General features: G+C 41.6%; 1 protein-coding gene across 3 annotated transcripts in view; it reads left to right on the top strand.

Annotated features, from left to right (window-relative positions):
* Positions 1 to 26,074, top strand: part of RALB (RAS like proto-oncogene B) — a 41,310-nt gene that overhangs the window by 7,591 nt on the left and 7,645 nt on the right. Inside the window, exons 1-3 of one of the 3 annotated variants that reach the window (XM_072341090.1) lie at positions 10,633 to 10,827; positions 23,952 to 24,111; positions 25,355 to 25,563. In XM_072341090.1, coding sequence (XP_072197191.1) covers positions 23,998 to 24,111; positions 25,355 to 25,563 — 323 coding nt within the window. In that variant the 5' untranslated portion in view covers positions 10,633 to 10,827; positions 23,952 to 23,997. Of the gene's footprint in view, positions 1 to 10,632; positions 10,828 to 23,951; positions 24,112 to 25,354; positions 25,564 to 26,074 lie in introns of those variants that run through there. The other 2 variants (XM_072341087.1, XM_072341088.1) reach the window with 2 other exon arrangements.

Here is a 26,074-nt window from a genome sequence, read left to right as displayed (position 1 = left end):
AAGGGGTGTTTGTTTTTATGCACCTTTAAGGCATCATATATGTCTAATTTTATGTAAATCAGTGAAAATCAAGAAGGAAACAAGAGCTAATTTTATAATACAAATTAGCCTTGCTTTGAATAGGAGTCAAACTGTACTGTCATCCCAGTGTAAGTCCAGATTTGATGCTGAAGTCACTGGAATGGAGTGTGATCATGGCTCTTGGTGCAAAGAAGCAGCTAAAGCAGAAGGAGGTCAGTAATGTTGCCTCTAACAGATTAATCCCTCTTATCTTAGAACAAGCACATCTTAGAATATGCTGAGGTTAAATAACCCAAATCTTGTATTCAGGACATGCTGTAATAATATAATTCAGAAATACAGGTATGCTCTTTAACAGCATATAAAGCAGTGAATGCCAAATCAGGCACTACTATAACTAGTGAGGACACAGCAAATTCAAACAGAGTCCCAAGGCAAATAGGATCCATTCTAATCATGTATTTATGTCAGTAATTGGGGTTGCATTAAATTTTTGCTTTACCATCTCTGCAATTTTCTGCTGTGAGAAATTTGGGGATCTACTGTTCTGTCAAAGGCTGGGTGGGCAGAGACTCTATTTCCTCTGAGTCATCACAGGGAAAAGTCCATTGCTGCAGGAGTGAAACATGTGAACATGACAGCTAGAACTGAGAAAGTCCTCACAACTCAGAACACATTCAATCTGTTGATACAACCTATTTCAAGCCCAAAGGTGTCAGCACCACTGCCTTTCAAATTAGTAATTCATCTATATTCCCAAAATATCATGTTGCTGTAATAATTCTTATAACAAAGCTATTTATACAGTACTCCACTGTAAGTAAGTAGCATACTCGCTGCTAGGTAACCTGTCAGTTATTTATGCATGATATACAACAGATTAGAAGAAAGGAATAAGATGATTACCTCAATCAGGAATGACTGGACCAACTTTTGTTATTTTTAGCAGAGTATGCAGGAATCTGGCAAGGAAGCCTAGTCTGCACAGGCAGGGGATGTTGCAGGGGCAGCAAGCTGGGAGCAGGGAAGGAAGGTAGTGCTTCCTGCTGCCCGTTAGCAAGCTTGGAGGAAGGAAATCATCCTGCCTCATCATGCTAAATTAGCTAGAGAATCCCTCAAACACAGTAAATCTATTGCTCTACCTTATTTAGGCAGATAGATATTCAAGTTTGTCCAGGAAAGAGAAGCTATGATTTTGTATGCAGGTGTGCAAAGCATTCCCTGAACTTCACTCCTCTGAGCTGCAAGTTGCTCATCTGCTCAGGGATGCTCTAAAAGTAAAAACCCGAGGACTTTCCTGTCTTCATTTTGTTTCCCTTTATCAAGCACTCTTTATCTGTTTTCATCTCCATATGCTACTTAAGTATTTTTATCACATCCCAGTAAAATCCCCCAGCCAAAAACTATTGTCTTTTCAGCTGAATGACTGCTATGTTCCACTTGTTAATTGGTGAAATTCAGCAACATCCTAGCATGGTCATCACCCTATATAGCAGAGTTTAAACAATGGCCTGTCTCCTTACACAGAATCACCATATCCCCTAAGCTAAAGCAATTCACTGACCTGGAGGGGAACATCCCAGTTCATTCATTTGCATCTTGTCCAGAAGCTGTCAGTTCCACAGACAGTCTTTCAAATATCAGTATTTTCAAGAGCCAACCACTTCTAACCAGAGTCTGTTGTTTGAACCACTTAGTAGTAGATTATGTTGTCTTACGGCATTTAGACAAATTGACACAAATGATAGCTTAAACAGATTTAAAGTTGTCATCCCCATGGGGCAGCTCTACACACAAGTTATTAGCAGCAATCTTAAATTACAAAAACACTTGTAAAAGTTTTGTTATTTAATATTACGTTGGAATTTGCTGAAACCAATGTATGTAATGAAGTCATACAGACTAGAGTAAATTAAAACAACAACAAAACAAAACTTTAGAAAGGAAAAACATGCAAAAAAGATTGCTGATGTTAGGCTGAACTCTCAGCCTGTTTCATTACTAATACTGTTACCATTCATCGAGGACTTTTCAGACAGATTTCTCTCTCTTTTGTGTTTATAACTCCAACCATTACATTCTTAATTCTCATATTCTTTGCTAATATTTTCCCTCTTAAAACTTTCTTAGGTCATGCTATTTCTGCTCAGATTTGAATCAGCAAAGCAGAACATTTCCTGTCCTTGGAGGGATGAATCTATACTGGATATTAGGAGCCTGTGTCAACACTAACAGGATGCAGACCAGGAAGAACAACTAGAACAAGAGTGGTGATGTTTTGGCAGAATTGGAATGAAATGTTTGTACATGGGACAGAATAAGTACTGGAACTAAAATATTCACTATATAGCTAAAATAAGGCTGCCAGCAAACTAGTTTGGTAGATTTGGAAATAATCAGAAGCTTAGGAGGTTAAGAACTGAGAATATGAAGAGTTACATCCTGCAGTAGCACACCATTGGCACTCTACTGGTAAAGCAATGGTAAAAAGTCTGGAATCTAGCAAAAATGGAGCTAGAATTAATATTGGTCAATTAGAATACAAATGGACTTGAACTCCTACTGGAATGCAAAGCATTATTCTCAGGGAGCTAACAGCGCATAATGACCGAAATACAAGTAGGAACTTGCTCTGTAGTGTGAATCTAAATATGACCAAAAGTAGTCACATATGTGGTGCCATATAATGTATGGTGGCTCTGAAAGATGCTCACCATTTTCTAGGTCTGGACTAGCATGCATTCCTACCTCTTCTAGCAGCTAACAGTATTTAAAAATGGTAACTTTGATATATCTCAATTACTATCATATTAAAAAAGCAAAAAAAAATATATTCAAATCAGCTAAGTGGAAAATGAACTGAATTTTACTATCTCTTCCTGAACTGAAAGCTTCTCAAATTATCCTCAGAAAAACCCCGGAGAGGTTTAAGAAAAGCCACAAGGAAACTGTTGCTGAGCCTTTAATGCTGAGAAGTCCAGGGAGCTTGGCTGATCCAAATAAAGTGTTCTTTACGTGCTAATCAAAAGAGAGATTCAGCAGGTGGCCACATTGCTTAGCCTCTGTGAAAAGAAACTGAAAAGGCAGAACTACATCAAACTGAATGTAACACAGACATGACATGACATGACTATTGCGTTTTGCATTTGACATAACGGATATCTTCAGGCACAATGGCCAAATCCATAATATTTTTGCTTTCCAAAGAACATGAAGGGCTGCCTTTTCTTGAAAGGGAGTTGCATCTGCCACGAGGCTACAATAATATCTCAGTGTTACTCTATATAAAGATCTTTCCTAAATTTACAAAAAAATAACTTGTTTGATTAAAACATTTGGAGAAAAAAAAAAAAAAAAAAAAGAAAAGAAAGAAAGAAAAAAAGACAAAAAGACAAATCATTAAACATTTTGGATTTTCCAATTAGTTTGTGTTTTGCAGCCATTTAACTATAACTGCTAGAAGGAATAGCTGTGAGTACAAACATTAGCTACCATTCCCTTGGGAGAAACAACCTTTGGCAAAAGGACTTTGGGGCAAGTAGCAACTTAAGTTTTTATGGCCAGATTCAGTAAGATCCTTAGACCCCTTCTCTGAATGTAATCTATGCCAGCTACCGCATTCAGTGGGATAGGAAATAATTTATGAACTGGGCATTTTGTAAATCCTGCTCTTTTCCATAAATTGGAAGAGGGATGGAAGGAGAGAGTAGCAGTCCTTTCTTCCAAACCACAGGAAGAAGGCACATCCCTTCCATCAGAGGTCTCAAGGGGTATGGTATCTATACAGCATGTAGGAAGCCAGACATCAGTTGCCTTCTCCTTTGAGGTGATTGGAATCCTTATCCAATCTCCTTATCAAGGAGAAAATATCCTAAGCAGATAAAGCCAAAGACTGTCCTGTGCTAGGCAAGGAATGTATTTTGTCCTTCTTGTTGAAGCTGATCTAGTTTGCATGAAGTAATATTCACTAAACCAGAGAGGGTATAAGCAAGAATGATTGAATCTTCTCTAATGATTAGAGCACACACTGAATAGTTCCTGCTCTCATAAAAATGTTGCTATTTATACTGACTGCACTGCTGGCATCTGCACCTGCACAGTTCTAGTTTAAATGGGCAGGTTGCTGTTGCATTGCTCATCTTTAGTTAACTTACAGTGACCCATATGAAAGTCTAAGCTCAAAAGTTGTAGACTTAAACCTTCTATTGATCTGCAGAAAGGAAATGACATTATTTTTCCCCCTATGTATATCTATACACAAAGTATACATAATTAACCATTAGTAACCTGCAGAAACCAGTTCTCAAAGAGAGCTTACTTCCTTTTTTGTTGTTGTTGTTCAACTCACTGACAATGATCACAGTGATTTAATATGAAATTAATTTTTACACTGGAGAAACTGTCCTGAGACCAACAATCTGACTATTTCTGTAGCAGTTTATGTCTGAATCAAGTACCATTTGGCATTTCTCAGGTGATTTCACAGAAATGAATTGCTATGGAAGGAAAAAAAAAGTATGGGGAAAAGCAGGCTTCGTATGTTTTATGACCTGGCTATAATTCCATTTCAAATGTTAGAGACCATTGCATAGAAAGAGGAAATCCTTATAAAGGAACAAGGGTCATAAGGGGAATAAATGTAGTGATGTGAGTTGGATCAAATCATTTTCTTTTGCTGAGAGTCTAATTGGGAGAAAAAATGAAACTAAAGGTCTACTGTTGCCCTTCAAGAAATTCATCTTGAGGTTGAAATTCATGCCTGGATGCAGAGAAGCAATTTTGAAAAGTCAGATGTTTGATTTATTGTTCTGTGAAAGGTTGCGTAAAGCTTTTTGCTGAAGATATCAAAGTTATACAGAAGTGTTCTGTATGATTAAGGGCAATCATGATTCTCAAAGCCTCTTAGAAGATGTAGATGCTGTTTGGGCTTGTTCCTTATTTACTGTAAATTTCATTTTTTTTTTTTTTCAGTCTGAGTAGACGGATCTTCTTAAAAGAATTTGTTCAAGATTTACATTACAGATTCACACAGTCTGTACAGCCGTAGCACAGATACAGATTTGCAGTATATGATATACGTGGATTGTGCTGTCATCTCTGATAATGTCAAATCAAACAAACAAGATTTGAGAATGCCAAAATACAACACTGTTCAATAAACTGTAACTGTAAAAAAAAGAAAAAACAGCCCAAAAGAGCCAGTCGTTCACCATTCTGCTCTAGGGCAGAAAGCTTGTAACACAGCTTGTCAAGTCTTAAAACAGCCCTGTGATGTGAAAAAAAAACACACAACAACAAGAGAACAACAAAAAAACAAGTTTGAGCAAATGTTCACTGCTGTACAGCAGTAAATATCAGATGAATGAAGGATTCCAGTCATTTATTTCAAGACTAGGTTATGTAGAAGGGTGGGTGGATTTGCTTGTGAATTCATGATGCAGTTCTCTGTGCTGTAAATCACTGCAGCTCCGATGACATTTGGGAAAAGCAGGATTTCTGGCCATTAAACGTGACTTTAGATGTGCGATCACAGTGGCTTCAACTTTTAAATCATATATATATTTCTACCCAAAGGTTCTTTTCTCCTTATATTGTGCCCTTCCTTGCTCATGTTATCTGCAGTATCAGATGTTTTACGTCAGAACTTCCAGGCTCTTGCTAATTATTTCAGTTTCCAGTTTAACATGATGCTTTTGTTTTATTTTCATGGTTTTCCAGAGATAAATCATAATGCAATCACAAACCCTGGGGACTGAAGAAATGCTTGGGCTGTGGGCTTACAGTGCCTAATGTAGTCCCACACTTATACATCGGCCAAGGAACATTTCTATGGCAGACTCAGGGCCCCAAAAACCACTACAGCTCCTCCCAAGCTTTTTCAAAGGATTATGAGGCTTAACACAAATGGCAACAGAAGAAGACATCAATAATGCATTACTTGCAATATATTCATTTTTGATTCACAATGTACTTATCAATGAGATAAAAGACTGCATATCAATTGAACCATTAATTAGTTGAACAGTAAATTGTTACTACTGGCTTAATTAGCTTTCAGCAAATAGTCTTTTCTTAAAAAAGTTAATATCTGATCCTTTTCACAGATCCTAAATATACAGCAATGTTAACTGAAAAGATAAAAGACAATACAGAAGCCAGAAGGTTATCTAGATGAGATACGGGGTGTGCTTATTTAGAAATTACTTTCCTTAATCTTCTAATGTAAAGCACATGGTACTCTGATCAAAAATTAGATGAGAGAGAAAAAAAGGAGAGGTTGTTTGTAGACTGTATTAGATTATAAACCACAAGGAGTTTATCTTTCCTAGAAGAGAGGAATGCTGTGTAAAATAATACACAAACATTCATCTTAACAGTGAAAACTCTATTCGCTATAGCAGTATTATCTCATTACTGTGTTATGTTCTTAGCAAGCCATACAATTGAGAATCAAGTAATGAAAAGCAATATGATACTTACACTATCACATTTGTAAGACACAAAAATGTCCTCAGAATCTCTGCGGAATGAAAGAATTCATGCAGGTTTCCTACAATAACCACTGCACCCACTTTTTGGAGACTTTTACCTCTGGATATAAATACAAAAGCTAATGAGCAATGCAAGGTTATAATGTGTATTTTTATGAATAAAGACTCTGTAGCATAGTGCAGCTGAAGAGAAATTCTGAAGGCAAAATCTGTAGCCATTTGTTCCACCATCAAAACTATTTCATACAGTACTTGGACTTCCCAAATAGATTTCCCATTCAAGTTCCCATTCAGACCTTCTTTAATTTGACAAAGCTATGCTGTAGGTGCAAGAAAGTTGGTCACACTTGGTTCATTCCATAAAGGACAGCACTGATGCATGGATAAAATGCCATGATAACAATAACTATATTAAAAATTCAGGTCTCATACATTGTAAGTGTCACTTCTAGTGTCACTTCAGTGGAAAGGCAGCACTGAGACTCCTGAATACTTACAAGTAAACACTGAAAGGAGAAAGCTGCATTAGTAAGAACAAAGATAGCTGATTGATTATTAAAGGCCTTTATTGCATAAAAATACATTTTGTTTTAATTCACAGAAGAACCTTTTAACCTCATTCCAGGTTTGGTAAATTAAATTAGAGGCTGTGGACGGAAGCAAGTACTTAAGAAAGAAAAACCAACCTTTTTCATTGACAGCGTTTTCTGAAGTATTGATCCCACCCTGGCAGAATGTTGGTTGCTACCAAAGCCAGTAATTTGCATTATTTATTTGATATATTTGTCAATAATTTGATGTGGAAAATTTGATTAAAGAAGAAGTGACAGGACATCTGTTAACTTGATTTTCTTTTTCATGACTGCTGAAATCACCCTCCAACAGCAGTTACTCAATTAGGTAGCAATGCTAAACTCAGCAAAATTCTCAGCGTTAGTTGCTTTATTATATTGGCCTGCCTTGCTTTCTTCCAGAATAATCCCACTTTTTACACAGTTGGCTTTAGCATGATCATCACATCCAACTTTATCAGTAAAACACTAAAGTATGTGTTCTATCCCACGCAGAACTGGTGAAGCCTTAGTTAACGCATCTGCTTCAGCAGTGCACTTAAGGAAATGTGGGCTAGCTGGAGAGAGGCCAAAGAAGGAGAGTGCCTGGCAATTAGGAAACATTGGAAACATACAGGGAATGACTGAAAAAAGAGGTGTTATTTTGTAGGAAAAAAATAAAAAGAATTTGAGGAGTGAAAAAATAATGATTTTTCTTGCAAGAGGAAAAGAAAAATCTGTCCAGTATGCAATTAATTAACAGGCTTTAACAGTAATGAGTGTCATTCAAAGTAATTTAAGGTAAATATTGTTAAAATGTTTCTTCTAATAAAGTAATCCAATATTCTAAAGAATACTGCACTATACTACGATACTGGAATCTTTAGTACATTAAACAAATATGAGCCAGAAATGATATATGCATAGCTGATCTTGCCTTGGGCCATGGGGAAGGAGTCACTGAGCTCTTATGACTCTCTCCTTTTCTCTTTCTTTGAGGTTATCAATATTTACAATAAAGTTTGTTCCTTTTATAAAGGCTCCAAAGTCAGGCCCTAAATCTGTCATGCTGATGATAATCATGATGATAGAAACATAACACCTGTAACGCTGGAATGTGAAATTCCTTACCTCACAAGATTTCAATAAGAATCTCCTTAAAAATGACCTTGTGCTTTGATCCTGACAGTATCTCAGCTGCACCTGAAGCTGCAAGGTGATCTTGTAGCGAGCGGTAGCATGGTGACTTTCTCCTGTTTGCAACAAAAATAAAGTGCACGATGCAATTAAAACGCCATTAACGCCAACAAGGCCAAAACCACAGTCATATGTCATTCTTTGTCATTTATTTCGGCTACATTTGGGTTTATTACTTCATGGGTTTTGAATGCAGAAATTAATAAATTGTGCTGAGGTCACTTTCATTCTCCTAAGTATACAAATAACCCGTGTAATGTAGTTCTTGTTAGATGATCCATGCCTGAAGAGAAAATGGTCTTTGGCTAAATTCTTTTTATTTAAGTACAAGCTCTGAGTGCACACTATGCACATATATCGCTCCCAACAATTCGTCTAAGCCTAGATTAACTCTGGTAGCTGAACTCTCACATACAAAAATCTTGGTCTTTTGAGAACAAAAAGGACATGGCAGCATTCTAACTAATGTGGTTGTTTTTTCCTGTTCTTTCTAATTAATTTTCTTTTGTGCTTCCCAGTTTTATGCTAGCATTCATTTTGATTGAAGACCGGTCCCATGAGTAGGATAAATATAATATGGTAGCTTTGGAATGAATAAGTCAAGAAGACTTATGGGTCTGGTTACTTTTGCTGAGCTATTGCTTTGTGCTGCACAGGACTACGAGGCACTGGTCATGTAAAACTAGGAGTTCCCTCAGAGAGGGACAAAACACTCCTGCTGCTTTAACCTGTTCAAGACAACTGCCAGCCCCATCCAGCACGTAGTTATCTGTCTGGGCGCTCTCAATAGCAGTGGGTATGGTAATCTGCTCTCTAGATCTGTATGCTGCTCTACTCTTCCCTGCCTCTCTCCATTTAAATTTGGGATCTACAACATATTTATTTTTTTTTTTCCCCACTTAATTCCTTATTTACTTCTCCTTGACTTTTTTTGTTAATTACTTCCACAATAAATATATGATCCAATTGAATAGAGCTGTCTCCCTGGGTTTCATATTGTTCTCATCACTAGTATCTAGAATTAATTTCAGCTATTACATTCTTCAGATAGCTGTCCTTCTAGACTACCTTTCTACTTACGAAACAGAATTGCTCAGAAAAGAAGTATGTGTCCTAATCTTTGCAAAGTAGAAACATTTGCTGCTCAGTTACCCACCACACTTAATGTTGCTCATAATGACCAAATAGTGCTCAGAGTGCCTCGTTACATTCTTAGTGGGCTAGAAAATAAATACATGAATCAAAAACAGTGTCCCCTCCTGAAGAATTTGCAATTTAAAGCATTAGGTCAGGAAGAAGCAACAGCCGGAGATACATTTTTCCTTCTCTGCTGAAATCTTACTTGTTTAGAGAGTGAACATTTATTGTCTGCAAAGCACTTAGAGTAAAATAAATGCAATATGAATGATAATGAAAAAGGAATTCTGTTCCCTAAATTGTTCCATAGAAATTTTCTTCTTAAGTATTGAAGCAAAAAATATATCTGTAACACCTATGGTTACCATGGAGATTATACCAGGCAATATGCATAATGCTTTCAAATGTGGCCTCAGACAAACGTTCTTTGTCATGACTGGATTACTACAAAGAAGCAGATTTTCCCTAAACAATTTGCAGAAGTAGGATAAAGGTGGTTTGTTTCTCAAGCCTCTTCTTTCCAGTGAAGTAAGGGGAAGTGTCAGCACTGTGGTGTGGGCAGCAGACATACTGCGTGACGAGATCCGGCTTCTCAGGTGCCTTCTAATGCAGGATGAATATGGACGCAGTTCTCACTTGATTATTTTATAACACAGAAGGGAAGAGTTACTGAAACTGGGGCCTTTCCAATGCACAAAGGTGAAAAGACCAAATTCACATTTCCCTAAGGGCTGAACTACAACCTGCTGCATCACCAAGTTGTGCATCACCACACAGACTGCTGATCTGGAGCCCTGTATTGAGACCTATTGAGACCTGTACCCCAGAGTCACTCTCACTTCAGCGTGTGGAAATTAAACACGGCAAATCCTCCTAACGTTTACATTGAGAAGAATTACCTGAATCAAAGACAAGCAGAAAAGGCTGCGTTTTTTCATTCGTGACTGACAGCGCTGCTAGGTCTGCCCGCGTGATTGCTTGGTAACGTTAGACACAAGCAAACAGAAGGCGGATTTGCGCTCTGATACAAGCTTCGAAGGAAGAAGAGCACTAAACACACCAGCAGCCCGTTCCCGAATCCCTCCCCTCAGCCGCGGCTCCCCCCCAGCGCCACACGGCACACCGCCCCCTCAGCACCAACGGTCGCTTGGCGCCTCGCCCCGCCCCGCACCTCGCCTCGCCCCGCCCACCACCGCTATCTCGCCCACCGATTGGTCCCAGTCCTTCACGTGACGGCGGGGCGGGGGCGCGCTCGCGGGGAGCCGGCCCCGGCAGGAGCGGCGCGCCGACGAGGGCGGAAGTGTGCGGCGGGGGCGCGCGGGCGGCGGCGGCTCCCCAATGAGAACGCGGGGGGCGGCGGCGGCGGTGGTTAAAGCGCAGCCGGGCGGCGAGTGGGAGCCGCGGCACGGAGCTGGGTCGTAGTCCCTTAGGTGAGAGAGTGGGCTCGGTTGGCTCGCCCCACTTTTCTGTCCTGGGAGGGGGGCGGTGGGGGAAGAAGGGGTCGGTCACCGCGTCCCTGGGGCCTGCGCGGGGCTGAGGCCGCCCCTCGGGTGGGTTTCGCCGCTGTGTGCTCCGCGCTGAGCTGCGGCCGCCAGCTGGGCTGGGGCGGGGGGAGCCGGCACGGAGCGGGGCTGCTGTGTAAAGGACGCAGAAGGGCTGAGGGGTGAGCCGGGGCTGTGTGCTGCCCTATGTGCTGCCCGGCCCAGCGCTGCGTTCACCCTGCGGCCCCGTCCGGGCGGGTCCCGCGGGAGGAGGGCGGCGGTGCCGGCCGTGACCTTCCCGAATCAGGGCAGGGAACAGCCCCACCGCCCTTCCGCACCGTGCTGCGGCCTCACCGGGCTCCTACTGGATCCGCCGCGTCCTGCCGCGTGGGGTTTGTGTTCGGCTCTCTCGGGGTACTTTCCTGAGGGAGCAGGGGGCACTGAACCTCTGCTGGGGTTGGCCGTGCCCCGTCGCGGCTGAATTCTATGGTCTGGGCAGCCTTCTGCAGCTTGTTCACTTACAGTGACTTGTTAGCACACCTTTTATCTGCTGCTCTACCTCTTGCATTTGCACTCTGAACTTAACATTTTTTTTTTTTTTTTCACGATTAAATAATATCAGCTTACCAATAGTAAAGGTTTTGTGCATCCACTTGCAGTATGAAATAGCTTTTATTTATGGGGAGTGGTCTGAAAGCTTTTTCCACTCCTTAAACAAGTTTCCTGTATTCGGTTGTATCAGTAGCGTATTGTTTGTTATATGCCCTTCTTGAGAGGGCTGATTCTGTTTTGCATGCATAGCAGAAGGTGAAGCTGACCTCTTTTCACTGGGGTTATATGTATGCTGCAGGGAAGCGTGTAGTTTTAAGACTTAGTTGGAATGCTTTGTAAAAACTCTTGCCTGAAAGCTTAATTTGACCAGACAGTGCCCTTTCTTAGGCTCTGAAACTCCTAAGCATGTCTCTAATTGTCAGTGCAGTGGTGCTGGATGTCTGGGGAGAAGATGAGTTGAGGCGTTTTGGTGAAATGAAGGCAGTAATGATGGGACGATGCCCACACAACTCTGGTACTTATGCTGACTTCCTGGGTGATGCAAAGATTCTGCAGCCTAATGTCTCTTCTGCACTCCAGACTTCCTTTAGTGATGTCCTTGTGGAGTAAGTGTAACTGTTACAACTGAATGCTGTATAAAGCAGCTCATTTCACTGTGAAGTGTCAGTGTCCAGGCCTCACCAGCAGTATTATGAGCAGAGCCAAGGTGATGTAGCAGAGCAGCCCTCATGTCATACTCAGGAACCTGGTGTGTAGTTTGATCTTGTCCTGTTGATTTGTAAACTCTGTTTGCTTTGCCCTTAGTGGATACTTGATTATTTTGTACTAGATAGCGATAACTAGGTTCAGACTCCATGCAGCTGACTGGTTAAATTATGTTCTGTTACACAGTGAGTTCATCTGAGTGGCCTCTCCCAACAGAGGTACTGAAGGAGCCTGTTTCTCAAGTCAACTGTGCAGGCACTAAGTGTTCAGGGAGTGTGAGTACGTAGTGGTACAAAAACAAATAACTGGCCCTGTAGCTCAGCAGGTATCTTGTGCCTGGAGCGCTCAGCTGAGGCTGAAGGTCTGTGGGAGTTGGACTGACCTCCTGTGTTTGGAGGAGGTGCCATTGAAGTGGATGAGCACTGCTGCAGTGCTTGCCTCCTGCACTCTGTATGCATTGCTTCCCCTAACCTTTGCATCTTTGATTTCTGAAAGGTGCTGATCCCACTTGTAAGCCAGGTTTGAGAACACAGCTGCCACCTAACTCCTCCTATCTTGATGTAACTATTCCTCTGTTTTAAAAGAAAGTGTTTTTCAGGCCTTGTGTTCTTTCCACTTTATTTGTCTTCAGGAACTTCTCTGCCCCCATCACTGGTGGTGTGATAAGGTTCCTGTGCTTCTTATCTGCTGCTGCATGGAGTGGGAGTGTCAGCATACAGCCTTGGCTCTTTCTTTGGTAATCATCAATTTTATGGCCCTTATTCTATGATAAAACAGATCCACAGCTCTCCCAGAGGCCAGGGAGTAGATGTCTAAGGAGTACTTGTTATTTGTTTTCAGAGTGATCACTTCATCAGTAGCTCCTTGTAGCCCACTGGACAGACTAAGCAATTTCCATCACTGCCTGCCCCAGAAATATCATGTCTTGTTAGTTAGGCAAGTTAAGCCCATGGAACTTCTGCTTCTTCTGTGTTCTTCTGAATACTGCTTCAACAATGTTAATAGAGGATCTGTTCTCTCTGTGTTTGAGATGTGCACGTGTTTCTTGAAGACCTGTCAAAATGAAAACTGTAAGTTATGTAATGCAAGAATGCTGTTTAGGTGCTGTGCTGGTAGGTTTTTAAATCGCTTTATGGTGGCATCTGCTTACCTACAACTCTTTTATATGAGGACCTTGAGCCAGCAGCCTTTCTGCTGCACCCAGAAAGGTGCAAATAATAGTTGACTACTGAAATGCAAGACCAAATAGAAACACAATAGCTGCTAAAAGCTTTGCTCAAATGGAATCACAAATCAAAGACTGAAAAAATCAGTTTTGGGATTATAAGCATTTGTTAAAGCTTTAAGCCTGTCAGCTGTTACTTCTTGAATTAGTGTTGCTGTCAGTTGATGTGATTAGTATGAAATACTTCAGGCTGCTAAGTGTATTGGTGAAGCTGGAGACTTAATATATTCTTCTTAAATTAGGAATGCGGCGAAACTAATCTGAGGTCAGTGTTAGGCTGGGAAGCTGAAAGTGTGCTGAGCTCTGTTGATGCTGCCATTGCTTTGGGTTATGGCTCTTCCTATATGTCTTCACCTGGACTAAAAGGTTGTTTCTCAGAAGAATACTGCATGCTCAGCCCTACTCTGACTTCAGGCATGGTTTTATCATCCTTTAGATGGCCAAGTGAAGGGATGTTATTTTTGGAGCTAGTGACACGGGCTTTTGTAAGCCAAGGGTTGCAGACAGGATACAGGATTACATTAAAAACATGACAGAGTTCTTGAAAAGTTATGGGAGCTGCCTGAGCTTTGGACTCCATATTGCAGAGCATTGGCTAAATAGGGTGGATTTCTTAAGGTTAGTGCCACTGCTCCATCCTGTCCTGTGTATGCTTGGAGCTGGTGCAATTCCCCATTCTGTTTTCATTTTCAAAATGGTTTAAGAACCAATCTATTTTCTAACAATTCTGCATGCTCAGTGGGAATTTTTCTTCTTGATGAGGCAGCCTGAAATCTAAGTAGGCTTTATGGGCTGAAGCTGGGAAGGAAGGAACCTTACTTAATTAAAATGATATTAGGTATAGGCTGGTGAGGAAGCTGTACATCTCCCTTTATTTTGTTTGTAGAACATAGTCGAGCAGTGGTTTAGTCCAACTGTGCTCTTGGAGTGTTCACAAGTGTCTTCTGATAGTAACTATCTGGTGAGCATGCTTGTTTTCACCTCTTGTGAAGAAAAATCATTCAAGGTTCTGAATTAAGTGGTAGTTGAGAAGGAGTTGCTGTAATTTTTTAGCTCTGCTGTGCTTTTGCTAGTTATGAAATAGATGTTCCACTTGAAAAGGCTTCCCAGAGACAAAATGTGTGGGAAGCATATTGCAGGAGCACAGGCTCAAACTGTCAGTGGAAGGCTGGAAGAAGCTCCAGGAGACTTTTTGTCCAGTCCTCTGCTGTCTGTACCAATCTTGACCCCAGACCTTTCTATTAGCCTAGCATTCACCTGTAGGTGTTCCTGCTGCCCTGATGGAGGGGCAGCTCTTCTCACTTGCCTTCTTAGCAGAGCTCTAGCCACCCATGTCTGTATTCCAGTTATGAGATCCCAGTTCATCTCTGTGCTCCTGGCAGGACTGCAGCCCCTGTGACTACACATGGACTTCCCCCAGCATCTCTTGCTTGTTTCTCATCCTGTGTGCTTTGGTGTATAGAAGCAACCTGTTGCACTGATTTCCAGGGGAAGATGTGAGAGCTAGAAGGTGAGCTGGCATCTATCAGGATAATAGCTTTCTGCTCTGAGAAGAGAGGGAATGTCCCAAAGAGCAGGCAAGGATAAGTGTATGGCTTATATACTAGCCTGGTTCTTTGGTTTTCATGTTGTCTGTCACTTGCTAGGTCTTAAAAGGAAGTGTTCTGAACACTATATGTGAAGTTCTGTGTTGAAATCAGCTGGTTCCCAGTAAAGTTGGGAAGAAGTTGCATGCGGCCCTGTTCTGTTGTGACAGTCCAGTTCCCATTTAAAGATGGGTAGAAATACTGCTGTTGGCTTTGAGGCCAAGCATGTGAGCACAATATGCTGCAGGGCCATGTGGGTGTGCACGCACCTAAGATGTCAGTAGAAAGGTAGCTTCTGGGGGTGAAGTTTGCTGTTCCTGCTCAGGGAAATGTGATATTTCTGCTCAGATGAGGCTTAAAGCAATGTCTAAATTACAGGTAAGTACTAATTGTCTGAAGTAACCGATGTGTGATGGAAATATGTTGATTGAAAGATAGGCAGGTTCAGGTGCTTGGAGCAGAAGTGCAGTGTGCCTGATGGAGGGAGCTCTAGCTCTGTATCTGTGAGCCCTTCAGTGGTTCAAGTAGTCTGGATGCATTCAAAGGCTATGGGGAGATGGTTCCCCTCCCCTCTGGGGAAGGGTCCTCAATATTAGAGTAAGGAGTTATTACCTACATCCATTTATGTGAGTAGGTATTGAAGTATTTTTGCCTCCCCAGATGGAGTTGTGAGTGCTGCTTTCTAATGTCAGTTCAGGAGCAAGGAATGCTTGACACTCAGGTGTGTGGGTAGGACCAGTTGCTGCTGCTGGTGGTACTTAAGCTAAGGAAAGTGGTGTTCAGGCTTCTGCATTGCCCTGGGTTCCCAGTACACTGGGGAATCTGAATGTAGTTCATATGGTCTGGCCACATCCATCCTCTGAGCGAGCAGCTTGCTGACTGCTCTGCTGCGTTTAGAAGGCTACTGGGCTGGCTTGGACAGGAAACTTGGGTTGGTAACACTTCCTGTAGCTGAAGAAGTCAATCCTGTGACTCTGTAGCAACCTCATGACTAAATATGTTTTTGCAGCAGTTTGGTACATCTGTTTCCTTCTCAATTATAATGCTGCGGGTTATCCAGTGATGTCATGCCTGAAAGCATACAGTAATCTCATACTGACATAGGATTTGTCATATAATTTTTTGAAATTTCATGAGCTATTTAAGATATACCCCAGTCAAATTTGCAGCTTGTGGGGTTTACTGTGTTTCCAGAGGTCTGATCTAAAGTCAGTATTAGATTAACATCTGAAACATACTGTTATGCCTAGCAGTGCTCTGGCAGACCTGGCGTGTGCAGTGTATCACAGTGCTCCTACACTGAGAAGCTTCTGAAAGAAGTGAAGCTGAAATATTCCTTGCAAGTCAGTGCAGGAGTTAAGACTGTTGTACAGTTCTGCAGTGTCATTTATCAGGTATGAGCCTCGTTGACTCATGTGAGAGATACTGTCCTTAATTCACTGTAGGTAATTAGGCAACCAGACAGTTACCTCTACAGTGGCAAACTTTGCGTATCAATACTGACTAATGGTATTAGCTCAGTCTTTATGCTTGCTGGAGATTTGTATCAGTGTCCTTGTTAGGGTAAGGGCAGTGAAGTGGATCAATCTCTTCTACAGCCTGTCTAAAGTGTCTTCTGGGCACTGGTGCTAGACCTGTTGGCATCCTGAAAGCACGTGGAGAAGACTGGCTGGGTACCTTCCTGTGCCTTCAGGTTCTTACTTCAGGTAGTGCTTTACCTTTTAAAAGCAAAGAGAATATCCTGCTGGTTACTCAGCACAGCAATGAAGAAAACAAGATAGTGGCCTCTAGTTTTCAGGAACAAATAACTCTGCTTCTGTGGTGCCATCTGTAAACAGACAATCTCAAGTATTAATGAAGGCCTTGCACTGCCAGTAGGTATGTACTTCCAAGGGTTTTATGATAGAGCTTAGGTGTTCTGATAAACAAGACCCTTTCCCTTTGGGAGTCCTCTTTCAGGACCAGCTTCACTCCAGGTTGATGCTGTATGTCCCCATTAGGGTGTATGCAATCCTGACGTACCTGCTGTCTCTTCTGGGGAAAAATAATAACACTTGTTAAGAAGGAGAAGCAATATATATTCCATGCTTATCTTCTTCCTCGTGTACCTGGGACAGATGCCATGTGGCAGGCTGGTGCAGCTGCAGGCAGGTTGCACCATGTGAAGCAAGAAGGATACAAAGCTGTTACTAGAATCTAGAAGGGTAAGTATACACTGAAACAGCAATTCTTCTGTTTTCTTAAAATAGAAGGTGCATACCAATGGGAGAAGAGAAATGCTAAAAGCCTAACCATTAGAATGTACAAGAAGGTGTGGCTCTGGTTGCTGTGAGGTTGCTGTGCGCTTCCCGTTTGATTAGTTAGGAATACAACAGTGAATGGACTAACTTGGCTGTAGTAGACTGATTATTCTATAATGATTGTATATAATGATTTCTATGATTGTACTTAAGCTCCAGTTTTATGGGATCCTAACAGCTCATGCACCAGACAGGAGTGAGACTCCAGCTCTTTCTGTCTTGTTGCTGTAGTCTCTTTCTATTTCAGTGTGCCTGGAGCACTGCAGCCAGGGCAGAAGTTGCAGCTTCCAAATAGTGATGATCCCTTGTAGACATGGGGTCATGTTAGGTCTGTGCTGCCTGTGGGAGTCAGGAGCTGCTCTTACATACTCTGAAGGAGTACGGATACGAACTGAGCAGTGCTGCTGTTGGCTTGCTGACAGAGTTGTTGGTGCTGTTCCCTGGGAAACTGATGCATGCTGGAGTTCTGGCCGGCTTCCATCATGACATTGTTTGTTTTATTCTGACCCCCATCAAGAGCTGTGGGGAATGCTGTAGAGGAAACTGTCAGATTATGTCCTTCCTTTATGAGGAAGTCTGGGTAGAGATGACTCATCTAAATGGTGGCTTTTGTCTGCACAGAACCATTTGGGTGACTGAGATGAGCTGTATACTTAGAGCAGGGATGAACCTGGTCTCATAGCTAGTCCTAGCTTGGTGCTGAGTAGGAAGTGACCTGTATGTCTCTGTCCTCAGTGCCTTTTAATGCTCCCTTAACTGATCCCTCTTCATTGGCTGAATGGTTTTTGTATTTATAAAGACTGACTGAGGGTGGGAAGCAGGCACTGACTTATTAAGCTGGGAAATGGAGATGCCTACCTCAAGTCTGTGACCAAAAAAAAGAGTAATTGTATTAGATTTTTGTACAGATCTGTGTAAAGACACTCTCAGACCAAAATGAAGCAGTAAACTAAGGTTTGCTTTCCAGTGTTTGTATTCAATCTCTAATTAAAGTGATTTGCAATGCTTTCTGAACGTGTGACTGTAGAATGACACTGTTAAAATGACTACATGCAGTGATATTATGCTGTGCTATCAGGCTGTTAGGAGCATTAACTTCATGTCTTGACCTTTGCAGCCTTATTTAGCCTATCACTGATATGAGCAGTTCTCTAGATGGGCAGCTGCTTAGAATCACTACTTAAGGGCAGTCTTTATTTCATTTAGCTGAGTACCTTGTCCCTAGCCAATACCTGTTTTTTTTTTAACCCCATTGGAGGGAGTTCTTGTTCAAATTATATCACCTTAGATACAAAGATATCTGTGCATTTCTTGTTCTAGTACAGTGTAAGATCCGATTAAAGTTACTTTAAACTGTTGCCCTTTTGTCAGTCTGTACCAGTACATAGCACTGCTGCAGGATGGAATGCCTAGGTAGGATTTTGAGTTCATTTGAGTTTTCCTCAGACACTGGAGCTGTTCTAAGCGACTCTTTCCTTAAGTTACTGCTGAAATGCAAAGGCATTGTCTATTTCTTACTAATAAGTTATCTATGAATCATCTGTTGGGTGTATGAGAGGGCTTTAGTCTGGAAGCAGCACTTACTGTATAGCTTTGTAAGCTGTGGTGATGCATCTTTCTTCAGAAAACTTGTGGGCGAAGCAGGGCTGTGCTTGACAGGGATGATGGGAGCTATGTGCTGAGCGTACAGAAAATAGTGATCTGTTTTAATCTGAGTACCTGCTGACCCAGATCTGAGGATAGCCTTAGAAGGTGGCATTGCCCAAGTCTAGCTGGAACTTAGTGCAGAGCGTAGGGGGCTGGACTTGTAGTTAGCTCATGGGTAGAACAGCAATGAGTGGGAGATGCCCAGCTACAAGTTCTTCTTCAGGTGTATATGCTTGAGGAAAAATACTTACAGTCCTTGTATAGCAGATTGAATCTATAAGATCACTCTATGAAATCCTTTTAATTTCAGTGTGAAATTGAGGTTTTCTGCATGCAAATATGTTTAGTGTAGAGCACAGTCAGATTTAAACACTGGCTATCATGGCCACTCAAAGTAATTATGTATATATTTCTGAATCTTGGTTGTAATAAATGATGAGTTTTGATTGTAACTACTGTAACAAGCTTGTAGCTTTCAGTGCAACAAGTTATTCATAGCTTTTTCTCAGACTCTTAAGTGTTGTTTCTAATTCTTCCATTGATGCTCCAGTCTGTATAAACTCTCGTTTGGAGGAATTCCCAGGGCATGGGACTACCTTATTTTTTTCCTTTGGTTCTTAAGTATTGAGTTTTCTAAATCTGTCTTTAGCTTTTTGTCTGGTATCATTAACTGAGTAATGACAGAACTGCTAATAGATCTTGGACAGATAAGAAAATGCCTAATTACTACAAGTAGATCTCAGGCTAGGGTTTCACTCTAGTGCTCAGCACCAGCACTGCAGCAGGGTGTTGGTTGCATCAGCACACCTAAAGGGAGCGTGGAGTGGACAGGATTGGGAATTTTCCCTACTTCTTCAATGGTGTGTAACCTTCTGACTGCTATAGTTGGCTTTACTTCTACAAACGTGGTGTTCTCCATCACATCAGCACTGGTAGTGAAGTGTGAGGTCTTGCTGATGGCTGTTTTACAGGAGGTGGGCTTATACAGCTGGTGCAAGGGAGATGGAATGGGGAGAGTCAGGATGGTATAAATGGGAGCTGTGAAACTGCTGCCCCAGCCTTCTTTGCAAGGCGCCTCAAGCCTAAAGAGGTCCTCGACAAAATAACATGGCCTGGAAAATCCATAGCCATGACTAAAGATAGGAGCACCCAGCAGTAAGTGGGGAGGGATTTCCTGCGAAGGGATTTGTGCTGAACACTTAACAATCTTTTTAGTATGAAAAGCAATAACTGGAGACATTCCAAGAGGTAAGATATTAGCACAGCAGAAAAAAAAAAAAAAAGAGCAGCATTTTTATTTTTAGCATGCATATCCTAAAATTCTTAGTAGCATTAAATACGCCGCTTGAGATTAAGCGAACTTGTTTTTATAGTTGAACTACCAGTTGGAGCATTTACAGTCCATTGAAAGCTAATGGAATTTCAGTGCTTAAAGATTTTCTGGATAACCTCAGAACAGCTGAGGAGCTCTTACAGTTCATAGCTCAGTGAGATTGTTAATTAGTTTTGTGATCCAGGGAATTTCTGTGGCTGCATTCTTGCAAGCGTATCACAGAACCAAATGCCCCAAAGTCTCTAATTCGCATTCTGATAAATGAGGATCACTAAAACACTGTTGTGAAACTTTGTCCTTTCTGTGCTTGCTTTGGATGACATCACATTTAAGTCTTTTTAATAGGGTGAATACCCAGATTTTCCTTTAAAACTAGGTGTCTAAAGGGTTTAACAAAGATCTTCTGTCAAGCTATTGGGCAAGTCTTTCTAGAATCCCACTTTGAAATCCAAAGAATGGCTGCTTTCAGTGGCGGGGTAGCAGTGAAAAGAAGTGTCCAAGGATATCAGCTGCATTGCAGAACAAGGGCTGGTCTCAGCAACTCTGTGCCTAGAGCTCTGTTTCAGTTTTTAAACCACAAGCTGCACTGGAAAAACTAGAAGTGATTCTAATTAACTCCTCAGTATGGCTCTAGAATTTCTTACTGCAGTAATAGAATATCTCCTGGAAATGGACTGAACTTAATGTGTTTTCTCATGTTTTTCCTTCCATGTGTTTGAGTGTGCAGTAGTAAAATGGATTCCTTTCTTGTGAAGTGATGAGTGCTGTTTCCTTTAAGTGACTGCAACTGTGAAGGCTTTGTGCAGGTGGAGCGTGTAACATGGCTGAAACAATTCAGTAGTCATCCATGCCATTATGGCATAGAGTAAACCAGTCCAGTGTGTTAATAGTGTTCTGGGGCACAGTAACTGCTTAGACTGAGGAGAGGAATAGAAAAACTAGCAATGCTATGCTTGCATTTGGACTTCATGAAGCTGTGGATGAATGCTTGTTGTGGAGTACTCTGGTTTCCAGACACCAGCCAAGAATGAAGTAATACTGTGCAGGTTACTCTATGGTTGGAGGCCTCAGTTAACCTGGATCAATTACAATCTAGACAGGTAAGATGAGGGAAGGCTGAAATAGTTGGTGGGCTTAAGGCTACGTATTGAGGGTAACAGGGTTTGATTGCAAAAGCTTAGGGCAGAGTTAGGTCTGTGGTGCAGAAGGGATCTTCAGAAGTCAGAATAAAATCAGCTTCTTAGTAACTATTGTGGCTTGATTTGCAGCTCTTGCTGTGTTTATGTGGCCAGCCTGTCTGATAGAGCCTTCATTTGTTGGTCTAAAGATCCACTTTCAATAGCACCACAAAACTTCTGCTGTGTGTATAGTTATGTGTTTCCTGTTACCAAAAACCCAGTTATGAAGTCAATGACTCAGTCCTCTTTTAAAGCAGGTGAAGCAGGTAATTGCTTCTAATTTCTTAAAAGGCTGCCTGTGAAAGTTTGTGCTCTGGTGTAAGTTCTGCCTGAGGAAACTCAAAGGTCCTTCAAAAGGTTTTATTCTTACAGCTCATGCATTTTTCCCATACAAAGTTCAGTGTGGCTCGTACCACCTGAGGGTAGATAACAGAAATGTAAGTTCAGCCACTGACTTGGATCATTCTTCCTTTCAAGCTGCTTCTTGAGCTGTAGAGGTGGAAATGGAACTGAACAGTTGACATCAGTGAGTTTTGTTTGCTTTACTGTAGTATTCCAATGTTGTTATCCAGTTTACTTTATTACAGTATTCCAATTTAAAATTGCACCGTGCCCCTTCTGAAACTGTGATGTACTGCTGGCCTGTCCTGCCTGGCTCTTCTGTGGTTCTGCTTCATCACCACAGCTGGGTCACAGCTTCTCCCTTTTGCCTTAGAAAGGACTGGGTGAGCTCCCTCCCCTGCCTTGAAATGCCTCTGCCTTAAACCAAACCTGCAATCCTCCTGATTTGGAACCTTGAGGGTAATGGCTGAATTAACTGTCCACAGCATGTGTATAGCAGATCGATATTAGTAGAACACTTTTCATGGGGACTGTACTGTAACTCAGATGCTTGAAAAAGCATTCGTGAGAGTGATTCTTCATTGTTGGGATGTTTGCTGTTGCATGGTATGTGCTAGTCCATGACAGCTTGGTTTGGGGTGATACTTTTCAGAACATAGCCATGCCAAGGTGGAAGAATTCTTTGCCATTGGTGTCTACCAGGATGGGTCACTCAGTCTGGTGGTGGAATTACTGACCCCAAATCTCAGGGCACATAGTAACCTGGCTTGCCTGGAGCCAACTCTTTTAGAGAGAGGAGTTTGAACTGAACGGTATTCAGTGGGCTTTCCCAGCCTACCTAATCCTAGAATGTTTGGTGCTTGGCAAGTTGTTAGTACCTGGTTAGTTTTGTTTAGGACTGCTGGTTATGCAAAAGCCTGTTCCAATGTAGTGCTTATATAAATTTTGTTGTAGGCATTACTGATAGAATTTGATGGCATCAGAATTTGATGGAGGAGTATTTGCATGGGCTGATCACAGTTCAGGCTACCCTGAGATTCCTGGTAGGCCTGTTCATACTTATCATTCTGTGATGATGGAACTATTAAAAATCGGGGCTGCCATAGCTACTTTCTGTAGCAGTGTTCTCTGCATGATCTGCTGTCCTGTCCTTCCTACAGCACTCAGCCAGGATAGGAATAGCTGGGGCCTTCAGCTGTCCTGTGAGGACAGAGGTGCATCCTTGCATCTCCCATACAGCGTTTGTCTGTAGCACAGCTTTTATTCTCCTCACTCTGGGAATCATGTCTGGTGACAACTTTTGTTCAGTTGCTTCATTTTTTGTTCCCTGTTTCCCGGTGTGCTGTTCTTACAGCTGCTGCTCTGTGCTAATCAGGGTCTGGCACTGCTACATCCAGCTGCTGGTAAGTGCTGGAGACCTCCTAAACAAAGAAAAAGCAATAAAAAACACTTAAGTATTTAGTTTGCATGACACATAACAAAGGCTTGTTAAAAAGCACTCATTGAATGTATTCTTTCCAGGTTTGCAACATCAGGAGAGGAGCTGGTACTGAGAATTCCTTGCAGTAAGGCAGGATGTTTTTAAAAGCAAATTGTAGCATCAAAGGCAAGAATATCAAAATAAATGCTAATGCCATGTCATAAGACTTTCTGCTGGAAGCTTTTGCCGTTTGTTCCTGCCAGAATTTACTAAGAATCTCTGCTTTTCTTATTAGCCTACATAGTGAAAAGATCAAAAGTCATTCTTATAAGCAGATCTGAGGTATAGCTCTGTTAGTAAATTGAAACTAAGCTGTATCAACATTAAAGAAATATTTTAGGAAGGTGTAAAGCCTTACAATGAGAGACATAAAATCCGACTTCCTGCTATTACAAGTGTAGTTTCCTTTAGAAACTTGTCTAGGTGACAGTCATATAGGATGGGTTTACAAATGAAAGCAGTCTGTTCAGTTAGTACATGGCTGTGAGAAACCTTTGACCCTTCTATTATTCTTGTCAAAGGGAAGGCATTTGTCATGATACCAGATTCCTACTTCTGTTCTTGAGGTTGATGGCTTGACTTCATTTCAGATGCATGGAAATGACCTGTTCTTCAGGGTTGCTGGATAGGGTTTTAGCCTGGTCTTTCCATAACAGCGAGATGCTTCACCTGCATGGTACTACTATGCCACTGATGTCGTGGTGACTGTTTTGGTTTTCTGTCAGCAGGTCTGATTGGTTGTCTGGTACTTCATCGGTGGCAAACAGGACAATGGCTGCAAGCAAAGGCAAGAACCAGAGTTCCTTGGCACTCCATAAAGTGATCATGGTTGGTAGTGGAGGTGTAGGCAAATCTGCGCTCACTCTCCAGTTCATGTATGATGAGGTAAGTAGCTTTGGTTTAGTTTCTCTAAGTCTGAATGGGTACAGCTTACTAAATGCTTGTGGGGGCAAAGGGACTAAATGTAGGGGTCTAGTGACTGGCTGAAGAGTAACAGGAATCTGTGAAGGATGCTCTATAGGAGCACTTCTGGCTGAGAGTGATGGGATTGATGCTTTCTGGTGAAAGAACAGCTTCAAATTGCACCAGTGATTGTGTGTGTGCAGAGCTTGTTAAAATTGAAATTAATTTGGTTTCTATTTGTTTTAGGCCAGGTAAGGTTGAAGTTGGAAGTAAGTGTTCTGTCTTGCTCTGAACCAGGTGGAGCAGTAAGCTTGGAGTTTTTCCATACTTATACATCGGAAGCTAGATCAGGGAGTCCAGATTAACAAAATTGAACTAATGATCTGGTAATTTAGATGTCAACCATTATTTTCAGGTTGTCCAAAGATTGTGGTTTGGCAGTGATGAATCTCAACAGGCCCCATTGCTGGGGGGAAATGGGATAGGTACTGCTGTGGTACCTATGCTGAGATAGCTCTGTATCAGCTGGCTTGAATTTGGCATAAGGAAATCAGTGGCTATGCCAGCTTGAAAGCATGAGCATCCTGCTACATGTCATCTAGCATGGCTGATAGAGGACTTCAGTCAGCTTAATCAATCTCATGGCATGACCTTCTGTTAGTCTTAAAGACTGAGAGATGAGATAGGTAAGGAGCCTATGCTGGGTGTGTGTTGTCAGCACAGAACTGCAAGTGAAATTGTCAGTGACTTTGTCTGATCAGTACCAAATGTGTTCAACAACATGCCTGCATAACTATGGAGCAGCTTTTTATGTTCAATGATTGGCTGCTGTCATCTGGGCTTGTTGGAATTATGGATAGTTGTGACTGAAGTACACTCAGAAATGCTTTCATCTTGAGGTGGGAGATGTAGATAATGCAACTAGTTCATGAGCTGGTTGCTTACACTCTGTCCCTTAAATCGTACTGAAATTGCTGAACAGTATTCTATTTAGGAAGACAGTTTCACTTGACTAGGCAGATTGGCTCTTTGATGTACTAAGTACTTAAATAACTTGCTTTTTATAGTAAAAAAAGAAAAGGTGGTAGAACTTAGTAACTGACTGAATTATGATGAGGCTTTTGGGGAATTTAAGTGTCATTGAAGTGAAAGAGAATGGATGCAAGCAAATACTGAGGCCTTCTGACAGTAATTCTAAGCATTAATTTATTTCTATCTTCTTCAGTTTGTAGAAGACTATGAGCCTACCAAGGCTGACAGCTACAGAAAGAAGGTAGTCCTAGATGGTGAAGAAGTTCAAATAGACATTCTGGACACAGCAGGGCAAGAAGATTATGCAGCAATCAGAGATAACTATTTCCGCAGTGGGGAAGGATTTCTTCTAGTCTTCTCAATAACAGAGCATGAATCCTTCACAGCTACAGCAGAATTCCGGTAAGCGTTCTTCTCCCAGACAGGGGGAAATGTTTGGTTCCTGTTCTCCTCTGACAGTTCTCAAAAGCTACAGCTCTTTCTTCTTTATCCATTATCATTTGGTCAATGAAAGTGACAATGCAACTGTTTTGTTCTCAGTAACTAAAACCACTGTACCGTGCCTCTGGCTATAGTTGTCTTCATGTCTTCAGCTTGTGAGTACATTACGCCGTCAGCAACTTCAGGAAAGTAACAGATTCTTGGACTCTTTAAAACTTATGTATTCTAGCCAATTTTCAGTCCTTGTGGATGTGGAGTTTAATTATCTGAGAGCACTACTTCTGGAATTAAGTCTGCCTCTTGGCCAGGTTTCAGACACTGTTGCTTACTGCTAGAAGCAGGTGCTCTAAGGGAGGGAAGGATTAGCCTCCACACTCAGGTATGGATTGGTGCCAAGCAAGGGTTGGCAGCTAAGCAGTACTATTGTAGGCAGACACGTTCCTAGAAAGACATGCAGTGATGGTAAATGCTT

The sequence above is a fragment of the Excalfactoria chinensis genome, chromosome 7 (genome assembly GCF_039878825.1).
Source record: "Excalfactoria chinensis isolate bCotChi1 chromosome 7, bCotChi1.hap2, whole genome shotgun sequence".
NCBI classification, from domain to species: Eukaryota; Metazoa; Chordata; class Aves; order Galliformes; family Phasianidae; genus Excalfactoria; species Excalfactoria chinensis.
The sequence above is the reverse complement of the archived record's forward strand: the minus strand, read 5'-3'. Positions and strand labels throughout refer to the sequence as shown.